Below are 21420 nucleotides of genomic sequence, written 5' to 3' on the forward strand. Positions count from 1 at the left end.
TTCAAATGTAGGCGCGCGAGAAGCGCGTCCATTTTTTCCAGGCGCAACTTTTCAGAATGCCACAAACCATTATGACAAGAACCAACCAATCATTACAGGTGTTTTTCTCTTATCTGTTAATAAATCTTGTAGCAAAGCTACAGCAAGCATTTTTCGGTGGTGGAAATCTTTGTCGTTGTGGAGTGCAGTGCATGGTTGCATAGTAACGACAGACGCCACAGGCAAATCGGACCGAATCTTACTATTATTAATAAAAAATAAGCAAATCATGTGCATTGTAAATATCATTAATTTATCTTTTTTGACTCATTCTTTTTATAAAAAATGATTTAAAGGCTGAAATATGTGAGGTTTATCTTTTTATAAAACCTTTTTTGCCACAACTTGATTTGAACTTGATGCATTAGTAGATAACGTTGCAAGACACTCTTTTAAAATCTGGCTATCATTTTTAATGTTATTATTTTAATGTTTATGTAAACAAAAAGTGCATATTGATGCTAATTTTATTTGTTATTTGCTGGTTTTCGACATAAAACTTGGTGAATTGATTTCATTGTGTAGTATTTATACTTTTTGAACAGGATTCTGTGATAACCGTGATCATTTTTGTACCATGAAATGAAATGTTCATGCCATTTCATTGTTATGATCAACTAAAAAATAATCTCTGATTCTGTTCTTTTCTCTGACATTTAAGGGTGACATATTTAGGCCTACAAAAACCCTTTTAGGTCTAAAACAGTTTTGATAGTTAATAATATGAGTTATAAGGCATTATTTAAGATATTTAAGTATTGTATTACATGAGTAGCTCTCGGCCACTTTCCTTTTTAATAAGTAGCTCTCAGATGAAAAAAGGTTGGAGACCCCTAGCCTATTGCTTTTCGTGGCTGCATAGACAGTTGAAAGGTTCACCGCGGGAGCTGTAAGAAGCAACAACAAAAAAATGACAATTTTTTTTTTATTTTTTCACATGGTATGAAACAAAAATAGTGACACTCGTGGTCTTTGGGGTCTATTGGACATTTAACATTTAATTTTGTAATAGATTAATAGTTTTTTTTTTTACAAATATAATTTTACTCTGTTTATTAATGTTTTTACTCAACATTTGTGCAGTTTTTGGAGGATTTATGATATATTTTAAATAAATATAAATATTTATTTATCATTGGACTCAAAATAGACAAAATTCATCATCAAAATCAGAACCAACGCACATAGAACCAGAATACATAGACAGAAATGAAAGAAATAAAGTGGCACACTTCCAACAATGCAAAAACATCCACAATCCAAAATGATCATGCTCTCACACACACACACACACACACACACACACACACACACACACACACACACACACACACACACACACACACACACACACACACACACACACACACACACACACACACACACACACACACACACACACACACACACACACACACACACACACACACACACACAGGCCTACAGACTATAAAAAAAATGTTCTTATCATTTGTAAAATAAAATAATCTAAAATGCAGAACCACCACAAAAATAAATTGGTAACAGTAAGACGCATTGAAAATGTACACACACACACACACACACACACACACACGGCAAAGTGATTTATTAAAATTTTTAAACTGTAATTTCCAAAAAATGGGCAAAAATCTTACATTAAACCCTGTTCTTTTTGTAGGGAGAAGAGGCCGACCAGCCATTGATGTTACCTGAGAACACATTGAATTTCTGCTGAAGCAAGGCCATACAATTTCAAAAACTGCTGAAATACTGGGATGCTCCTCATCATTTCTGTACAAGAAATCAAAGTTGTTGGGTATACCTGTTAGAAGTATGCTGTCTGCAATAGATGATGGTGAACTAGAACAACATGTGAGGCAACTTCAGAGCCAATATCCTAATTCTGGAAATGAGGTAATTGGAGGTCTTTATCTTTAGGCTGTATTTAATTCACATTTGTGTGCCATTGTTTTGTGAATATCATGTCAATTTAGATCTTTTCACAAATCTGTTGCAGATGATAAGAGCCCTGTTGCGCGCACAGGGTGTGCTTGTTACACGGTCCAGGGTCCGTGAGATGTTGACACGGGTCAATCCTACTGCTGCTGCAAGGAGATGGAGCCAGACAGTTGCAAGACGTGTTTATCATGTACCTTACCCCAATAGTTTGTGGCACATTGATGGGAACATGCGTCTCATAAGGTTATTATTACCAGACTTGTCATACTTTTTAATATTTTGAAAAGAACTTCAGCAAATTAAAAAAAATGGAGTTTACAGCTATATTGTTTGCAGACTACTGTCAATAGTATCACCATTTTCAAGTAATATTCGTTTTTCAACCTTTCTAGATGGGGCTTTGTGATTCATGGTGCAATTGATGGATACTCCCGTCTGATTACTTACCTCAACTGCAGCACAGACAATCGTGCCACAACAGTACTTTCTCAGTTTTTGAAAGCAACATGCCTCTATGCCTTACCATCAAGAGTCAGATCTGACCATGGTGGTGAAAACATCCTTGTGGCTTTATTCATGCATCTAGTTCAAGGACTTGAACACAGAGGTTTCATAACCGGACAATCAGTTCACAATCAGAGAATTGAACGCCTTTGGCGTGATGTATTTTTGCATGTTTTGCAGCAGTTTTACCTTATGTTCTACTCCTTAGAGGATTCAGAGGTTCTAAACCCAGATGATGATGTCCACAGACTTTCACTGCATATTGTTTATCTTCCTGAGATTCAAAAAAGACTGGAGCAGTTTAGACAGGCCTGGAACCTCCATCCGTTGCGAACAGAAAATAATCGCACACCAACTCAACTCTGGACAGAGGGCATGCTCAAAAACATTGCAACAGACAGCACAGCTGTCAACAATGTGTTTGGGGAAAATCCCTACAGCGACCAAAACATTGATGCCATCCTAGCGCAGTATGGAATTCAAACACTGCCTACACTTGATGAGGAAGAGTTCCCAGCTGTTAATGTAGAGCCACCTCAACTCATCCTCACTCAGCAACAACAGACATCTGTACACAATGCAATCCAACACCTTTCTGATCTAAAGATAAAATATCAGGCTTGCTGTACTGCAATCATCAGTATTTTGCAAACTCAGGTATAGTCCAATTCCAAGCCCAGAGACAAAAGTTTATTGGCTGCATATATTATCCAGGACTGTAAGACATTTTTAGTTTAAACAGCTTTAAGTTATATTTTCTGTTCAAATAAGGCGGTATGGTTGGTGCAGCTGCAGCTGATGGAGCTAATGCCAGATGTGCTAGATTTGTGGGTGCCAGTCCAAACATTGGCAGTAACAGCACTGTTGGTGCTGTGTTATGTTTTATTGTCTTCTTTTTTGTAGTATTGTTGGCTGACAATATTTGTATTGTTCCTTTCTACTCCCATTGTGTTATAATTTGTAGAAAAAAGCAGAAAAGCATCTAATTAGTATGAATGAGATTTAAATGTTGAACTCTTAATGTATGAAATATGTGAAACATCTTAAGGTTTAAATGGAATATGAATCAATAGACAAGACTTGAAAATGCATGAAAAAGAAATTCAATGAATCCTTGGAAAAGTGGAGAAGGATCTAACTATTTTGAATGGGATTGAAAAGATGAATAAAAAAAGATGAATAAACTGGTAATGTATGAAAAAAGATTGAATGTTTAATGGCTTGAATGAGAATTTTAGATCAACAGATTTAACTGCCAAAAATTCCTTAAAGGGATAGTTCACCCAAAAATGAAAATTCTGTCATCGTTTACTCACTCTCAAGTTGTTCCAAACCTGTATGAGTTTCTTTGTTCTGCTGAACACAAAGGAAGATATTTGGAAGAATGTTTGTAATCAACAGATCTCGGTCCCCATTGACTTCCATAGTAGGAAAAAAATATACTATGGTAGTCAATGGGGACCGAGATCTGTTTGGTTACAAACATTCTTCCAAATATCTTCCTTTGTGTTCAGCAGAACAAAGAAACTCATACAGGTTTGGAACAACTTGAGAGTGAGTAAACGATGACAGAATTTTCATTTTTGGGTGAACTATCCCTTTAACATCAATCCATTAGTCACATTACTGGGGAATCCGTCCAACCAAAGGATAGAACGTTTGTGGAGGGATTCATTCTACAGCATATTCTACAGTCTTGAAGATTCTGAACTGCTTGATCCCAGCAACGACCTTCACAAAGTTTCAACATGGCATTGAGTTTTTGCCCACAGCTGAAAATTAAGAAATCCCAGCTGTAACTGTTGAACAGCCTCAAATTAACCTTACTCCTCAGCAAATGGAAACGGTTTCCCATGCTATTGACCATATTACAGATTTGAAGATTAAGTTTCAGGTTTGTTGTGCAGAAATTGCTAATGTTTTGGTAAACTAGTGTTGCAGATTAGAGTGTGTTATAAAGAATGTCATTCTTTTGTAATATTTTAATATGTAAAAGTTTTAACTACAAGAATGCTCTGTTGAAGAATTAATAGATGCTTAGATGCTAACATTGAAAAATTGTTTTATTTTCGATGAAAAGCTGGTGTACAAGTGAGAGAACCTGAACAAACAGTTAATGAGCAATGTAACACTGTTTTTCCACAATAAAACATGCATAATGCAGAACAATGCATTTTATTTTGCAATGGATGCACATCTCAAACATATTGGACTTCAAGGTGCTTCTTAAATGGAAATTTAAATGTATAAAAGCTGTACTCAGTTGTAACTGTACCTAAAATTACTTGGTGTAAAAAGGTAGGCTAATATTAAAGCTTAAAGCATGAGACTTCTGTAAGTCAAATCATTGACAACATTTTTATTTTATTGCTGAACTATTCCTTAAAAGAGGAAAAATTTACATTATTTTTTTAACCATATCAGGCAACACCAAAATATGGGCTCTGCATGATTCCCTCTGTCATGTAGGTCTTGAACATTTCATATTCTGTGTGTATCGGCAGTCGGAGTATAATGAGGCAAGTATTGGCCTCTGGAAAGATTTTCCTGTCTTGATGGAGGAACTCTATTTCTGGGCGGTGGGGGAAACCCAGAGGTGGCACTGTGGAGGCTCCAGTGGCAAACTCCATTATCATTTCAAGAGTGACTCCATCAGTCTCTCCCTCTGTAAAATATATGTACAGAAAAAAAAAAAAAGAAAAAAGAAAAAAAAAAAATCACAAACCTCAAAAGACTAACCTAAAATGTGTGGTACATGCAGCTCTTTGACAGCGATATTTTGATCTAAACAGAGCCAGCCTGTCTAATTATGACTACATCTAGCTGCAGGGTTTCTATATATTGTCTGATTAAAAATAAAATAAAAAAATAAATACAACCCTAAGTATTTGTTCTGCATAATGGTTAGATTTACCAAAAATCAGTTAATTTTTCACTTCAAACACTTGTTTTCTTTAAATCTAAGTCACTGTTTTTATTAATCACTGTTTATAGAGGACCAATAGCATAAAACAAATACAAATGACACATTACAAGAGAATTAAAAGCTACATAAAGTAGCGTTAGCATTCTAGCTATTAATTTAACTGCTCCTTTAAATGTGTCCTGCTCATAATGAAAGTCTGAATATAAATATTTACTGTAATTGTAATGATTCAGGACAAGGCACAAATACAATTTGGAAAATGGATTTAAGTATTCACTCATTATACTGTAGAAATTTTAAACATGTTGATTTTTTTTTTTTTTTTACATGTCATACCTTCAACATCGATCAACCAGTCCCTCCAGTAGCATATGGTCTGGTTTTCCTTTGCCCTTCTGTTGCTGCCTTGTGGGGAAAAGTTCACATAAAAAAGACTGCAGAGGTCCTTTGCTTGAAGGGGCCTCTGCTCATTGACAAACATGTCATTAAAAAGTGCAGGATATTTCTGCATCTCTTCCAGCAAACCGAGAGTTTGCAACCCTTCTGAAAACCTGCATAACAAACATAGCAGTCAATGGAAGTTTCAAGCTGATGATAGTTATGTTGTCAAAAAGTAAAGGCTTAATTTACTTCACCCAAAAAAAAAACCCCCCAAAAAAAACGATTCCGTGATTAATTACTCAGGTCAACCCGTAAGACCTTCGTATACTGTATGTTTTCAACACAAAGGGTGTTCTATCATTACAACTCTCAGGAGATGTTAGCATGGTAGTATCTTTATTTGTGTTCTGGAAGTTAACTAAAGTCCTGGGGTGTGGAAACCCATGAGGGTGAATAATTAACAGAATTTCAATATTTGGGCAGACTAACCCTTTAAATCACTTACTGGTCCAAGGCAGCCCGCAGTCTGCCATTCACAAAGAACTCTGCAGCTGACTGGACAAGAGAGTTCCTTTCTGTCAAGTGTGATATATATCTCAAGGCACCGATGATACTTAAGCTGTCTGCTGCTTCTGCAATGGCACAATTTGCCTCCTGAACAGTTGTTGCTTCCTGTATCTAAAACAGTTGCGAAAAAAGAATGAAACTGTTAAGCAAAGAGAAACATTCACCCTGATGGTGGAAAAGCAGCTCTAGATGCCCTGTGTTCTGTATGACACTGATGCCTGCTCAAGCAGAGCTGAGCAACATGTACCCATTAACTGTTTTTATATGTACTTTGAAAGCTGTAGCTCACAATTATGGTTACATTTGCATTTCTGTATTTACATTACATTTCTGACACACACTTGTGGGTGTTTGGTCAATCACAATGCACTGGGTCAGCTGACCAATCAGAGCAGATGGAAGGAGGGGCTTTGTAGAAAACATCACATTTGATAGAGGCTGGGCATAGAGGAGCTAAAATAATGCACTGCATATAGAAATAATGTGTTTTTTTTAACGTTGAAGCATGTCAACACATTTTACAAATACACAAAATAATGATCTTTAATAATAGCATCATATAACACCTTTAAACAATTATTTAAATTCTCAACCATCTCCATACCTTAATTAGTTGCTCCCTCAATGTATGATCTCCAACCTCATCCACTGAGGCAGAGGATGTTGACATGCCACAGATCTGCTGAAAAAGCCTTTCAGAGAAGAAATGTGGGCCAACTCCTCCATGGACGACACACATAGCAATCATCTTCCCCACTGATGCATACAACCCATTCTCCAAAGCTAAAGTAAAACAGAAGAAATATTGATGTCAGAAATTCCTACAGAACCATTCTAAATACTTTTTTAATATTCAAGTTAATATTTTACCCCTCAGTCACTCCTTATTAGAATTCAGGAGATCTGATCATAATTGGACAATTTTAAATGCAGGAGAAAACAGGACTGTCATCCTTACATTCTACAGTCTTACATTTCTAATGTAACTGAGGAAAACAGACACATTTTTTAAACAGATTCATCTTTTTGACTCTTTGTAGGTCTCATCTTTGTCCAAATTCTTTTTTCTTAGAATTGCATAATATGAACTAACAACTGCAAGTTATATACTCAAAATTGTGTACTATAAAGTCATGACTGTGAGATATAAACTTTATAAGTCAACTCTATAAGCTTTATAATCACAATTGCAAGTTTATATCCCATAATTCTGAGAAAAAATAAAATAAAAATAATAGCACAATTGGGAGCAAAAAGTCAGAATTGTTAGATAAAAAGTCAGTTACCTTTTTTATTTTGTGGCAGCTTCCACAAAAACATCTTTGCATATGAAACAGTTATATACACACACGTGTAACTATTGAATACTTTTACAAATTTTTATTATAACAGCTGTATAGAATAACAAAGTGTGAGGTGTAGATTATAGGATTATATTTAGATCTACCCTCATCACCTGAAAGGTTGCAGGAAAGAGCACTGAGCATTAATCAAGTGAATGCAGTGATCTCATCTTTGCAACATGATTTCTGCGTTCTCACAAAATCATTTTATCATAACTAATAGTGCAAACAAGGTGTAAATAGCATGAGACTACAGTGTAGCACTGTCATTATAACGGACATTTTACGAGTCTGGATTCAATAAAACCCTTGAATAAAACCCTTTACTGGACTACCAAGTTAGATATTTCTGAAACAAGCAGAATGTTTTAATAGTACAATGTGAAACTTAGGAAATTTGATTTGTCAGTTTATGAACCCTCAAAAAATACAAACACAAAAGATCAAAAAGACTATTCGACTGTTAAGGTGGAATCCAAAAGCATCATCTGACCAGTAGTGGTGGGAGAGAAAAAAAAAGCATTTTTTTCATGGATACCGAATAGCTGAATAGCATTAAAACATAACCTGACACAAAAGCTTTCTGTTTTAACAGGAGTACTGACCTTGTGTGTCTAGAGCCAAACTCCGGTCTTTCTCATGGCCCTGAAAGACATTTGATTGATGGATGGCCCGCATCAACAACCGCAAGTATTCTCTAGTAGGGCCGCCTTCATCTATTGCCCCTTCCCCATTTTCCTCAGCATCAACAAACACTACATCTAATTTTGCTTGTGGGTTGAATCGTCGCCGCTTGACAGCTTGCAGGCTGCACTGTAGTATGTTTTCTCTGAACACATTTATTTGGTTTGCTGTCGGGCAGATGTTTCCATCGATTTTGCTTTGCAGTTTTTTTAGAATGGTCTGTAGGTCAACCCTTCAAGAGACAAAGATTGGATTGTTTTTAGTCAAATGCTGAACATTATGGTATATTTTAGAATATTGCTAGTTGCATAAAGCCCCGCTCACACATGCAGGGACTTCCAGTCACAATGCAACCTCATCCCATTAATTTTTATATGGAAGAGTTGGTGGCTTTGTGTGCGAGTGTTTGTTAATTTGCGAATGCATAAAAAGTATTTAACTAAGTAAATAAGCATATATAGGAACATACTCATCTAGGGCCACAGACCTCCCTTGATCTATTAGGGATAGATCTACAATGTCTGATTGCTGGGGAGATGGAAAACTAAGTGGTGTCTCTTCATCAATATCAATGACAATTGGCTCTGTAGGTTGGTCTTCAAAATTAAAATGAATGAATGGAGTCTGGGCTGTGAACAAAGCCGCAGAGGCCAGAGCGACTGGAGACTGGGCAGAGGCCAGAGAGACCGGAGACTGGGCAGAGGCCAGAGCCACTGGAGACTGGACTGGGGATAGAGCCACTGGAGACTGGACTGGGGATAGAGCCACTGGAGACTGGACTGGGGATAGAGCCACTGGAGACTGGACTGGGGATAGAGCCACTGGAGACTGAACAAAGGGCGAATCCACTGGAGGCTGGGCAACATTTACAGGGTCACAGTGTTTTTCCTGAAATGAAACACACAGACATTAATGTAGACTAATCACTGACTGAACACAACTGTACTGACTATACATTTGGGCATGATGAGTTATAATCGGTCATGTACTGGATTTTATTTGGTAAATGTGTTTCCATCTTAGTTTATGTGCATGTTTTCATGCAAAATGCACAGAAATAGGTGGATGGACACATAGCGAGGTTTCAAACATGCGAGACCAATGGAGAGGGGGTTTGAGTCACTAATAATAAATGTCAACTGATAAAAGTGTTTATTTAATGTTATCCATGTTATATTTCATCTTAACTAACAATGTGAACTTTTAAAAAGATCCATTATGTCATCAAGTTTTAAATGCATTATTATGCATGAATTCTAGAATTCTAGAAGAGTCTTTAGAGTCTTTACAGGCTTTCCTGTAGCTCAAACAGTAGAGCGTTGGCACTAGCAATGCCAAGGTCATGGGTTCGATTCCAAGGGAAAGCAAGAACTGACAAAATGTAAAATGTGTATCTTGAATGTAGAGCGTCGCTTTACATTACGCGTAAGTCGCTTTAGATAAAAGCATCTGCCAAATGCATAAAAGTAAATGTCTTTACATGCAAGGCCCATAAATGTTCTCTCAGGCTAGTAGCAAATTAAATTGTGGAGGATATTAACTGTGAAAAGATGATTGACAGGCCAGTTTATGGTGTCCGTTAAAGACACAGTTTTATGACTGGATAGTATGTCCCAAAAGCTTGCCTAGTCTTCTCTCACACACTCAAAAGTATGTACTTTTTCTTCACAAAAAGAGCACATACTTTTAGGGCATGGTATAAGTAGGTAAACTGGGATGCGGGGATTCTTAACAAGCCTTAAGATAAAATTTAACAGGGACAATCAGGCCAAAAAATTTATAACTTATCAATAAAAGGTAATGCATATGGCCAAATCAAAATCATTATGAAAAAAAAATTTGTTCAAGTGATACTGTCGTAGTAACTTACCAGATAATCAAAAGGTGATGTCCAAAGGACATACAATGTAGAGAACGGTTTGATTCCATGATCTGAAATTGACCCAGTAGAAGTGCTCTATAGCATTTGAAGAAGTAGCTTCCTGGATTCTGAACACCTCACTGGCCATTTCATCTGTTCCAATAAAATCAAACAAGACCTAAAAACAAAGAGGCCATGATGGCAAATATTAATTAATAAAGAAATCCAGAAATGAGGAAAAATAAATGAGAAAAAAATAACTAAATAAAACATCCATGTAAAAAAAACCTTAATCCTTCTTCACAATGAACGTCTTACTTGAATTGGATCAGACATGATGAACTTCCTCTTATTCACATCTCCATTTGGATATTTGGCTTTCAGATATTTTCCATCACGAGGTTCAACACGGGCTGCCATTCGCTGGCGTCTTTCCTCAATGGCCTAAAAAAAAAAAAAAAAGATAATATATATATATATATATATATATATATATATATATATATATATATATATATATATATATATATATATATATATATATATATATATATAAACAAAATATTTAGTGGCAGCACTAACCTTTTTGCGCTTTTCTTCCAGAACCTCATAGCAGTGCCTCCTTCTGTCCTGCAATACCATATATGTAATACACATTTTTGTTTTAAACAAAATTTAACCTTGGCAAGCAAACTGCGAATAGTCAAATTACCTTTTCTATATCTGCCAACAAAGAAGCATTATATTCTTCATCTTGCTGGGAACGTACAGCTCGCCACTCCTGAAGGACATAAAGTACAACTATGAGTCACAAATCAGTCATATTTACAAACATTGACAACATCAAAAATAACTTCACTCACACGGAGATTTACAGATTCTGTAGTCTCAGCACTGAAGGAGATTTCATCAAGTGCTGTAGTGCTGGATGGTTGTTGTGAGTTCTGGGGAATGGCAGCGGATGGTGTCATTACCTAAGAGAAGACAAAAAATATTTAATGACAAAGAATTTGTTATAGTCACTGCACAGTAAAGAAGTTACTTGAACTGTCACCTAACATTAAATGTGCACTGTGCATAAACATATCATTTATATTAAGGTTAAATGAAAGGCCAATTCAACTGAATTGAAACTGAAAATATCCATAGGTAGAAAAATTACAAAAACTGTTATCCTAGGGAATGTAACTGCTCAGACATCACACAGAATAAATAGATGCATCTTAATACTGTACATAAAAAAAAAAAAAAAAAGGGGGTTATATTTGTATTTGCCACTCATCACTACAAAGTGTATAGTGGACATAACAAAATCATTAGATGTGCAATCATTTTAATATGGACCTGATCTGAAACCACTTGTGAGGTCTCCTCTACTGCTGGAGCTGCGAGTGGTGGGAATGAATTCTGGGACATGGCAGAGGGTGGTGATGTTACCTGAGCAGAGGGTAACTTCAGTTATAGGCATAGACATTACAGAGAACACATTTATATGATTGTAGTATGATATAAATCCCTGTGTATAATTCCATACCTGCAAGACAGTGGCTCGTGGCACGATGTAAAGCCTGCTTTTGCCAACAACTGCTTTCAGTTCCTTCACAGAACTAACTTGCAATTTCTGGATTTTGCGTCCTTTGCCTGTCCTTGCCAATTCAAAGCCTACCAAATTTAAACTGATACGAGGGTAGCTTTGGCAAACAAAGTTGTTCAATTCAGATAAACTCCAGTTTAACACAATCTTTGAGTTTGTGCATCCAGCCTCCGTTGACTCATGCACAGGTTTTCCTAAAAATGGAAAAGTAAACATCAGTATAATCGGTTCCTAGTGGCAAAGTAACATTCATTAGTTGCTGCAAGATCTTTCAGGACTCCTAGCATTCAGGACTCATTTTCAGACATAATCGTGTTGCCAAACCCCAAAAGTAGACCTGTATGACTACCACAGTTAACCTAAGATCATTTGTGTTTCTACAAAGTTTACAGCTTTGAAACTAAACGAACCCTACACTCCTAAGAAAATTGCATATGACAGAAGAAAGAGCCTGGTCTCACTCACAAGGCCATCACACATTTGACCATTATGTGAAAGAACATTAACATACAATATATGGTGTAGCTTGCCTTAGCGTCTGAATGCACCACCCAGATCCTCACACTAACCATAACCACCATTGACTAACTTCAGATAGCTAATGCAAAAGGATTCATTGGGAGGTATTCCTGGACACTTTCAAAGTGATGCCTTGACATGAGAAAGTGTTGCATAGGTGTAACTATTAAAATGGCTACATGGAAACTGTTTATGGAAATGCATCAAAGAGTAAACTGCTCTACAATATTTCTTAAAAACAAATGTTAAATGTATTAACAGTCAAATGTTTCCCAATATAGAGACAGTACAACAAATCGGACCATACAGGCTCAAGCTAACAAAATTCAAAGCAGCTCATTCCATAGCTTTCTTTTCAAGAAGGTTAGATAAGGCGTACAAGTAAATAACACTCAATTCTTATCTGCTTCAATCTCACATTTACCTAATCCATGTTTAGCCAGTTCCTCAAGTTCTATTGTGGGGGGCAGAAAACCATTATCTGGCCCTGGGAGGAGGAAAAGTTTTGCTTGCCAAATAGGGTTTTCCCTGCGGCCACCAGATCCTCCTGTAAAACAAAAATACGGTACATAAGTGTCAGCAGGATTAAAAATTTCTCTGAATTCCCCTAAATTAGATTCTGCCAAAAAGATCTTTAGCTTATGGTTACAAAGAGACCTTACAATATATGGCAGAACGCTGTTATCTAAAGCTGAAGGAATTTCACGCTGTGTTTATCCTTCTATATCCCTTTATGTTGATTCGGTCACCTGTAAATTTATTGACACTCTTAATTTTAAATTTATATGGAAAAATAAAGGGGAACACGCCAGCAGGAAATATTTAACTCAACCGTACTCAAAGGAAGGTTTGAATGTTTTAGACTTTTTACCTTGAACCAGGTTTTTAAAAAACTGGTTGGAAAAAAATGTTTAAAGGGGAATTCAGTCTGGTTTTGGATTCCTAATTTGATTTTTAAATGTGGAAATTTAAAATTGTTGCTTTCTTGTGATTTTAAATGTACGAGACTACCTATGAAACTTTCCATGTTCTTATGTCATGGAAGCTGATCTTTAAACACAATTTTTCTCCTCATATCATATGGAACAAGTTACAACCAATATTATCAGCCTGTAAATCATTTTTCTTCCCTTATTGGTTTAATAAGGGCATTGTTTTTTTGTTTCAGACTTAGTAAACAATAGTGGAGACTTTTATTCTTATGAAGATATTATTGAACTATATGGTTTAAATGCATCAAAACAGAACTACATTAAGCTTACAAAGACTATCCCTTCTAATTTGTTGTTTTTGGTGAAATCTTATAAATCATATGGTAATTTGAATATGAATGTCCCTCAACTATTTATACATGGGGTAAATATCCTGGATGTTAAACGTACAAAAAAAATTAAGAAACTTTATAAGTGATAGTAAGAGTTCAATTATTAAGGCTTATGGGAAATGGTTTTCACTTTTCCCCAAATATCACATTTCATTAGGTATGGACAGTGCCAAAAAAAAAGTGTTTCACAATAAAATAAGTCCATTTAAAATGTATTCATCATTATTACCCTTGTAATAAATATTTAAGTAAATTTTACCATAATATTTCCCCACTATGCTCTTTTTGCCAAGAGGAGGGAGGATCCATTTTACACTTATTCTACTGATCTGTTCTTATACTAAACAATTGTGGCTTCAAATTTCAGCTTCCATCTTGCATTTCATCAGTTGTGTAATATTTCTGTCAGTAAGGTTCTTTTTCACTCGGATGTCTCTTAAAATAAAAAGCTAGATGATATATTAAACTTTGTTGTATGATGGTATCATATTCACAAAGCAAGATAGGCCTACCATAAATTCAAATACCTAACTGCAAAGTATTTTCTTATGATTTACAATTATTATTGTCATCACTTCAAAAAAAATCCCCTCCAATAAAAAAGCTTTACGTTTTATAAATGTAATTTTTAGTTTTTCCTTTTCTCTGTGTCCCCACGTTCATGGTTCTGTATTTCATTTGTACTAATTTATAATTACAAAAAAAAAAAAAAAAAAAAAAACGTGAGCTAGGTCTTGTGCTAACAAACCCGTCTTTGTACACGAACAATGTTCTCAATGCTTGAGTTCATGTTTAGGGACCCTTATAATACTAAAAGCAAAGTGTCATGTTGTGTCGAGCCTTCTTGAGATTTAAGAAATAGCCTAGCTATTTTGATGTGTATTTGCAGTAGTTCTAGCTGCTAGTGCCCCTAGCGAACCCATTCAAAAAGCCATTAGACCTTAAAAGTGCAGTTTTTGTTGTCAATATAAATTTTAAACGAAGTACATTTGACTCGAGTACATTCACAAAAAGACCCTAGAATGCATTTTGGCAACTGTTTTGCTTTAAGTTATTGAACAACTACCCCGAACTTCTGATAGCACATTAGCAATTCTGATGTTAAAAAAGAAAAATTACCCCGACCTCGATGAACTCGCCGGCGAAATAATCGTCTTGTTGTGGAAAGTAAGGTTGAATCATCATTTCTCGCTGCCAGCTCCTGTCTTCTTCTTCTTCTTCTTCTTCCTTGGGTTTTTAAGGCAGTTGGTATCCAATATGTTACATTACTGCCATCTGCTGTCTATTATCATGTCACTTTTTTATTATATTCTTCTTTCCAGTCCAGTCCTCTTTAAAAAATAAAACAAATATTTCTTTCCTTGCTCACTCTTTCCACATCCTAATATACTTTTTAAATTGTACTGTCCTATACCAATTTCTTGTAAGCTATATTTCAACTCTTGTCTTTCTTTTATAAATTTCCTGCATGACATAAAAATGTGACTAACTGTTTCTTCCTCTTGACATTCATCGCATTGGCCTGTGGGATGTTTTCCTAACATATGAAGAGTTCCACTTAACTTACAATGCCCAATCCTAAGTCTTGTTAGTACCACTTGTTCTGTCCTTCTATTTGACATCTCTCTTATACTGCCTACTTTATTTTGAATCATGTATAGTTGTCTTCCTTTACTTTCATGATCCCATTGATGTTGCCATATTTCCATTATCTTTTTCCACACTAGACTCTTCCCTTCTGAAGCTCCTGTCTTGCACGGGCTGCAGCATTAAAAAGACGATTAAAAATTCCTTCGCCCTCTGGCTGCTCCAACATGGTGCTAATCAGTGCTAATTAAGTTAACAGTTAACAGGTGCGATTTGAATGATTAGAAAAACAACGCTCCCGCCTTAGTGTGATGCGGGCCTAATTGGCATACAGATATCTGCAACGTCATTTCGCCTAGTCAAAACTCTAATTCAAGATATCTGTAATTACATTTTGACTAGGCAGAATGAAAGTTACAGATATCTAAAATTTCAGATATCTCTAATCAAAATTTATTTCAAGATATCTATAACTTGATAATAGATATCTACAATTAATTTATGACTATCCCTAACTCCAGTTTGAGATATCTACAACGCCATTTTAACTAGTCATAACTCCAGTTACAGATATCTACAACGTAATTTCGCCTAGTCAAAACTTAATTTAAGATATCTGAAAAGGAACATGTAGATATCTTGAATTGAGGTGAATTAAAGATATCTTGAACTGTGGTTATGACTAGTCAGAATCAAATTGAAGATATCTCAAACTAGAATTACAGATATCTACAATTCAATTGCAGATATCCGTAATTCACATAGTGGATATCTGCAACTGAATTGTAGATATCTGTAATTATAAACCCCATACAAATGAATGGCAAAAGTGACGTCATTTGTCCTAGGAAGAATGTCTTTGTGGATATCTGAAATTACAATTATGGATAGGAAGAATGTAGTTGCGGATATCTGAAATGTTCTTTTTGACTAGGCAAAACTGAATTACAGATATCTGCAACACATATCCAGTCTAGCTTTTAAATGTTAAAATGGCTTGCCATACCGGATGGCCGTATTTGAAGGCCGATTGCGTCACTGCGGCGCGACGAATGACGTCCCAATTCAAAGGCTGCATGCTTGGAAGGTCGCATTTGAAGGCCGATTGCGTCACCGCGGCTCGATAAAGGCTGTCCCAATTCAATTCTCCATCCTTCGAAGGCCGTATTCGAAGGCCGGTTGCGTCATCGCGCCGCGACGAAGGCTTCCCTGATTCAAAAGCGACGCCAAATGCACCCTTCGTTTCCCCGTGAAAAGAAGGATACATAAATGGACACTTAGCGGCCTATTCTACCCCATAAGTCATTGCGCGCCGTTGAAGACAGCATTTATTTATTTATTTTTAAAGGCGGCCGAGATTAGAGATCGGTGGTGGACAGCAAATTCACATTTAAATGTAAGTATTATGTTTTCATTTACTCAAATAGTTAGCGAAACCAGAGTTAAAATTTCTTATAAACTTCTTAACTCCTTCGTCACCATTGCGTGGCTTCATTTATCAGGTAGTTTTAGGCAAAACTTGTGGTAATAACGTTAGTTTAACGACCTATTTGTAATATTTGCACTTGTGTATTATAAGAAATATCACTCACCCAAATCCCAAAACAATAAGAAAAGCAGTAGATAAGGCAATGGGGTTTCACTTTTATGTGTTTTTGTAGTGCTGTCATGCAAGGTATGTGGTTTTAACCCAATTTTAGTATACAGAAATATGATTTCTTAAGTATTTTGTATGCATGTCTTGATGTGTCATATTTTGCAGTGTTAACAATGCACTTAAGATTGCTCCTCTGTGTTAAGTACCCTTTTCTGCTTTTTTAGAACAATTCAGGAAAAAATGGGTCTATATATATATATAAAGAAAAGTAATACACACATCTTTGCTGAAATGTATTGTCCTGTTGTTGTTAACAAGCCATGGTTCATTTGCTCTGCCTTTAGGATTGCAAGTGTCCTGGGACAGGAGAGGGTGTGAGTGGGAAACCCACTGCTGAAGCTTGGCCCTGGTTTGTCCTCACGGATGAGATGTTGGGAGAGATGCATTGCACCAACCCCCCTGTCCTCATCGCCTCAATCCCTGAGGACACACCAGGGCCGAGTTCAGTAGTGGGTGCCCACGGTGAGGAGGAGCCAGGGGCAGCAGCACCAGCACGAAGGCGGCGAGACAGGACGAGTTTTTGGACTTGATCAGAGAAGAAATGCAACTACAGAGGGAGGCAGAGGCGAGGAGTGCACAGGAAAGAAGGAAGAGGATGGACAGGCTGTTTTCTCTTCTTGAGAGAATGATTGAAAAATATATATATTTTCTACATATTCTTGTTTAACTTTTTTCACTTTTATTTTTTAAAAGAAAAATTATCAAGCATAGCGTTAGTTCTGGCAGGTCACGTTAGTCAAGCTCGCATCAGCTGACCCTCAGCTGATCCACATCTACCTATAGGAATACGACACCTATCACCGTATACATATATAAGCTCCTTCAGTATTATCAGCAGCTATCGCGTTTCTCAGGAGCAAATTACCCTCCTCCATCCCCAGCTCCTCCTCTCGCCCAGTCAGGATTTGACATTCTGATTCCCCTTGAATCAGAATAATTATTGAATAATGTTGTACTTTAAATCTTGAATTAAATATAATTGCAAATTTTCATGTTGGTTCTGTTCTGTTTACCCCAAGGGGGATTATTGCTGCTCTCCCTGCTCTTATCCATGCTAGGCTGCATGGATGCGCAGGGAGTTCTCGCCCAGAACGGAACCATTCCGCCAATCCAAACTGTATGCTAATTGTCAATCATATTTGACGGTAGTGGTCCTGACAGAAATGTACATTTATTTTTATGCAACTTTAATTGTGTAAATAAAAGAGAATGAATTGTTCTGGACATTGTTTATTTTTGTAATGACAGTAATACTTTCTGCATGAAACAAATTCTATACCTTTTTATTTTTTCAAATAAAATTGGTAAATGAAAATCATTTGTTCTTTAGGCTACATTAAAGTACTTTTTCCAACTATTTACAAAATACGTTAAACATATCAAAATCAACATAAACATTTAATTTTACAATACATAAAATAAGAAAAAAATTACGTAGACTCTATTGAGCTGAGCTGCTGGACCGGGATGGGCTGCCCCTGGTAATGCCTCCTGCTGGTGGGACATCATCTGTCTCCAGAGTGTTAAAGTGCATATTTCCACTATCCACTAAGTTGTCTACCAACAGGTTTGCAGGGCTGATTCAATCGACGGCTTTCTGAAAAAAGTACTTTTAATAACTACTGCATTTATATTAGGCTACTACTGCATTACTGCGTAGGCTATGTTGCATTTTACTTCTGTATATTTTCAATATACAGTAATATCTGGTTGTTACTTTATATACTTTTGTGTAGTGTAATGTAATCTCATTGTGATGTGAGGGAAAAAAAGTACTTCAGGTTATTTCACATTTGTAAGTGAAATTCACTTAGTGAATATTTAACGAAATATGCAGTTCCGAAAATTAAAGTAACAAAATGTAGGCTTATTGTCACAATATTAACAAATTGTTGCTAACTACAGCAGCGTCCCATATCAAAGGGCGCATCTGACGCGCTCGGACCGGTCTAGCCTACGAAGGATTGTTCTTGTCGCCTGGCAACCGTGACAGCTGCAGATGACGAGCGTGAGAAATACTGGACTTTTTATATTAAATTGGGTTTTGTATTCAAACAGGGCTAAACCGAAAATACATGATCCGGCAGCGCCGGGGCACACCATGACCTCCAGTAAAATATAAAACATAAAAATGACAATAGCCAATTCTGGCTCCATAGCTGTTTACTCAGTTATCAAAATGAATGATCAGGATAGCAGCTGTCCTCTCGCACCGTTGCTTAGCACCAGGAGCGGTGATCGGGAACACCTGGTTGCACAATTAGGAAATCCTAGGAAGGCTACATGGTGCGTCCTTCAGAGGACGCATAGGCTGCATCCTTGAAGTCTGCGTCCTTCGAAGGATGCAGCCTTCAACATTGGGACACAGCTAATGGGATGCTAACTGCAGGTGAAGTTCTGCTACAAGATGGTGGCACGCGGCCGGCTTCAACTTCCGGTCGACTTCCTTCCCGCCTGCTTCCGCCCAGATTTTCGAGTGCTCAAACGATGGATACTTTTCTATCCCAGGAGGCCACGCGAGAGGATACGTCATTATCAAACATTGCAGAGATCAGCGACGCGGGTGCTTTCAAATGTGAGTAAACACATGAGAGGGAGCTCCAGTAAGAACACGTATACGTCTCTAAAGTGGATTTACATAAACCATATAACTTACATCTTAAAGACGCTTATTTTAAATGTCTATTTACATCTGACAGGAAAATCTTCAATAAGTATTGCAGATGAGCACATCACAACATGAAATAGACATCTGAGTGATGTATGTGTGCTATTATGTAGAACAAATCTATAAAGTAACTAAACATAATTTATCTATTTTATTTGTCCATTAGTTGATAAATTGAGGAACATTTATGTTGGATAAAAAGTTAAAACAACCTCAACATGTAAATGTAGTGTTGAGCTCATAAATCACTGAGGTAACGTTAATGTGAATCTTGTCTGGATGTTACAGGGTCAGATGAACAGATGTGTGTTTATCCGGTGGAGTGGCTCATGAAGCTGAATGCTGCCATCAAAGGCTTTGAGTGAGTATACTACAGAAATGAATAACAACAACTATTTCAATATTAAGTTGTAGTTTATTTTAATTATTGTAATTTCAAACAGAGCTATTACAGCACTTTTCTGATTCTTGATTTCTGTGCATTTTCTGAAACTACAGCTTTTGTGGTGGAGCAGGACCTGCAAGGAAAGATGATTGCGGCATTTGAGAAAAAAAGCGTTTTTGTCTTCTAAATAATACTGAAATCAAATGACGTGCTGCTGTTAAAATGACTGCTTTTGTGTTATGTTTGTGCATTTTTGTAGGATCTGAAATGTCAGCAGGCTGGTGTGAGCACTGAGGATGAGGAGCCCAGAGCTGAATCCTGGAGATGGTACCATGGATGAGACCCTCCATCACTCCACCAGCCCTTACGAGACCCTTCATCACGCCACCTGCCCTTACGAGACCCTCCATCACTCCACCTGCCCTTAAGAGACCCTCCATCACTCCACCAGCCCTTTATTGCCTCAGATTGTGAAGCACAACACATCACGCAACAACCTCAGGCACGAAGGAACGGCTCACCTCTGGCGGTCAGCTGATTCATCAGAATAAAGCTGCAGAATGGGAACTGCTGTGTTGAAATGGCAGAAGGATGTGAGGTTCAGTGCCTGTAGCCTACATACATGATTGTAGTTTGAATAAAGCTTTGTTTCATGTGTTGACTTGTATATGCATTTGTTTATTAAGTGATGGTGACTTTCATTCATTCTTTTACTAATTTGTTCATATTTCTCATTGTTGTCAGTAAATAAAATATAATTATTTAATGAATGCTTTAATCAATTGTTTGAATGAAAATGTAGATATGTTCACTATATACACATCTAGAGTGTATTCATGCATAGCTATGTCATGTGACATACATTACATTTTGTTTGTTTTATTGAATTTGATCATTTTCAGTAAAAAGTAATATAATTAAGTATTGGTCAGCATTTATTGTTGTTATCATTGTATGTTTTGGGGTGGGATAGCAATGCAATTCATTCTGGGGTAATATTAATTTTTAATATTAATGATACTTACATTTTTCTAGTATAAAATCAACAGTTTTCTCCAAAGGTGAATCTTCGCACAGCTGCCCTTTGTGCAGACATTACAAACGCTGAGGAAAACGGTAGGGCTGTTGAGTTACTGATGTTATGAGGTATATATATATATACAGTGGGTACGGAAAGTATTCAGACCCCCTTAAATTTCTCACTCTTTGTTATATTGCAGCCATTTGCTAAAATCATTCTTTATCAAGTTCATTTTTTTCCTCATTATTGTACACACAGCACCCCATAATGACAGAAAAACACAGAATTGTTGACATTTTTGCACATTTATTAAAAAAGAAAAACTGTAATATCACATGGTCCTAAGTATTCAGACCCTTTGCTCAGTATTTAGTAAAAGCACCCTTTTGATCTAATACAGCCATGAGTCTTTTTGGGAA

At 36.6% G+C, this 21420-nt stretch overlaps 1 protein-coding gene and 1 long non-coding RNA gene across 2 annotated transcripts; one reads left to right on the forward strand and one right to left on the reverse strand.

Annotated features, from left to right (window-relative positions):
* Window positions 1-4529: 4529 nt before the first annotated feature.
* On the reverse strand, window positions 4530-14865 carry LOC311304751 (G2/M phase-specific E3 ubiquitin-protein ligase-like; the record flags this gene model as incomplete). Its single annotated transcript, XM_084431988.1, has 10 exons — window positions 4530-5149; window positions 5747-5961; window positions 6297-6469; window positions 6963-7141; window positions 8307-8617; window positions 8855-9273; window positions 10829-10876; window positions 10959-11027; window positions 11110-11220; window positions 14803-14865. 10 exons carry the CDS (start codon window positions 14863-14865, stop codon window positions 4905-4907), a joined length of 1833 nt encoding a protein of 610 aa, XP_084288114.1. The 3' UTR covers window positions 4530-4904.
* Window positions 14866-18773: 3908 nt separating this feature from the next.
* Window positions 18774-20680, forward strand: LOC311305347. The gene is made up of 3 exons (XR_014630003.1): window positions 18774-19502; window positions 19884-19956; window positions 20240-20680. It is a non-coding gene; the product is annotated as an uncharacterized lncRNA (long non-coding RNA).
* Window positions 20681-21420: the final 740 nt, after the last annotated feature.

Source organism: Rutilus rutilus (genome assembly GCF_951802725.1).
Source record: "Rutilus rutilus genome assembly, chromosome: 15".
In the NCBI taxonomy this organism is placed as follows: domain Eukaryota; kingdom Metazoa; phylum Chordata; class Actinopteri; order Cypriniformes; family Leuciscidae; genus Rutilus; species Rutilus rutilus.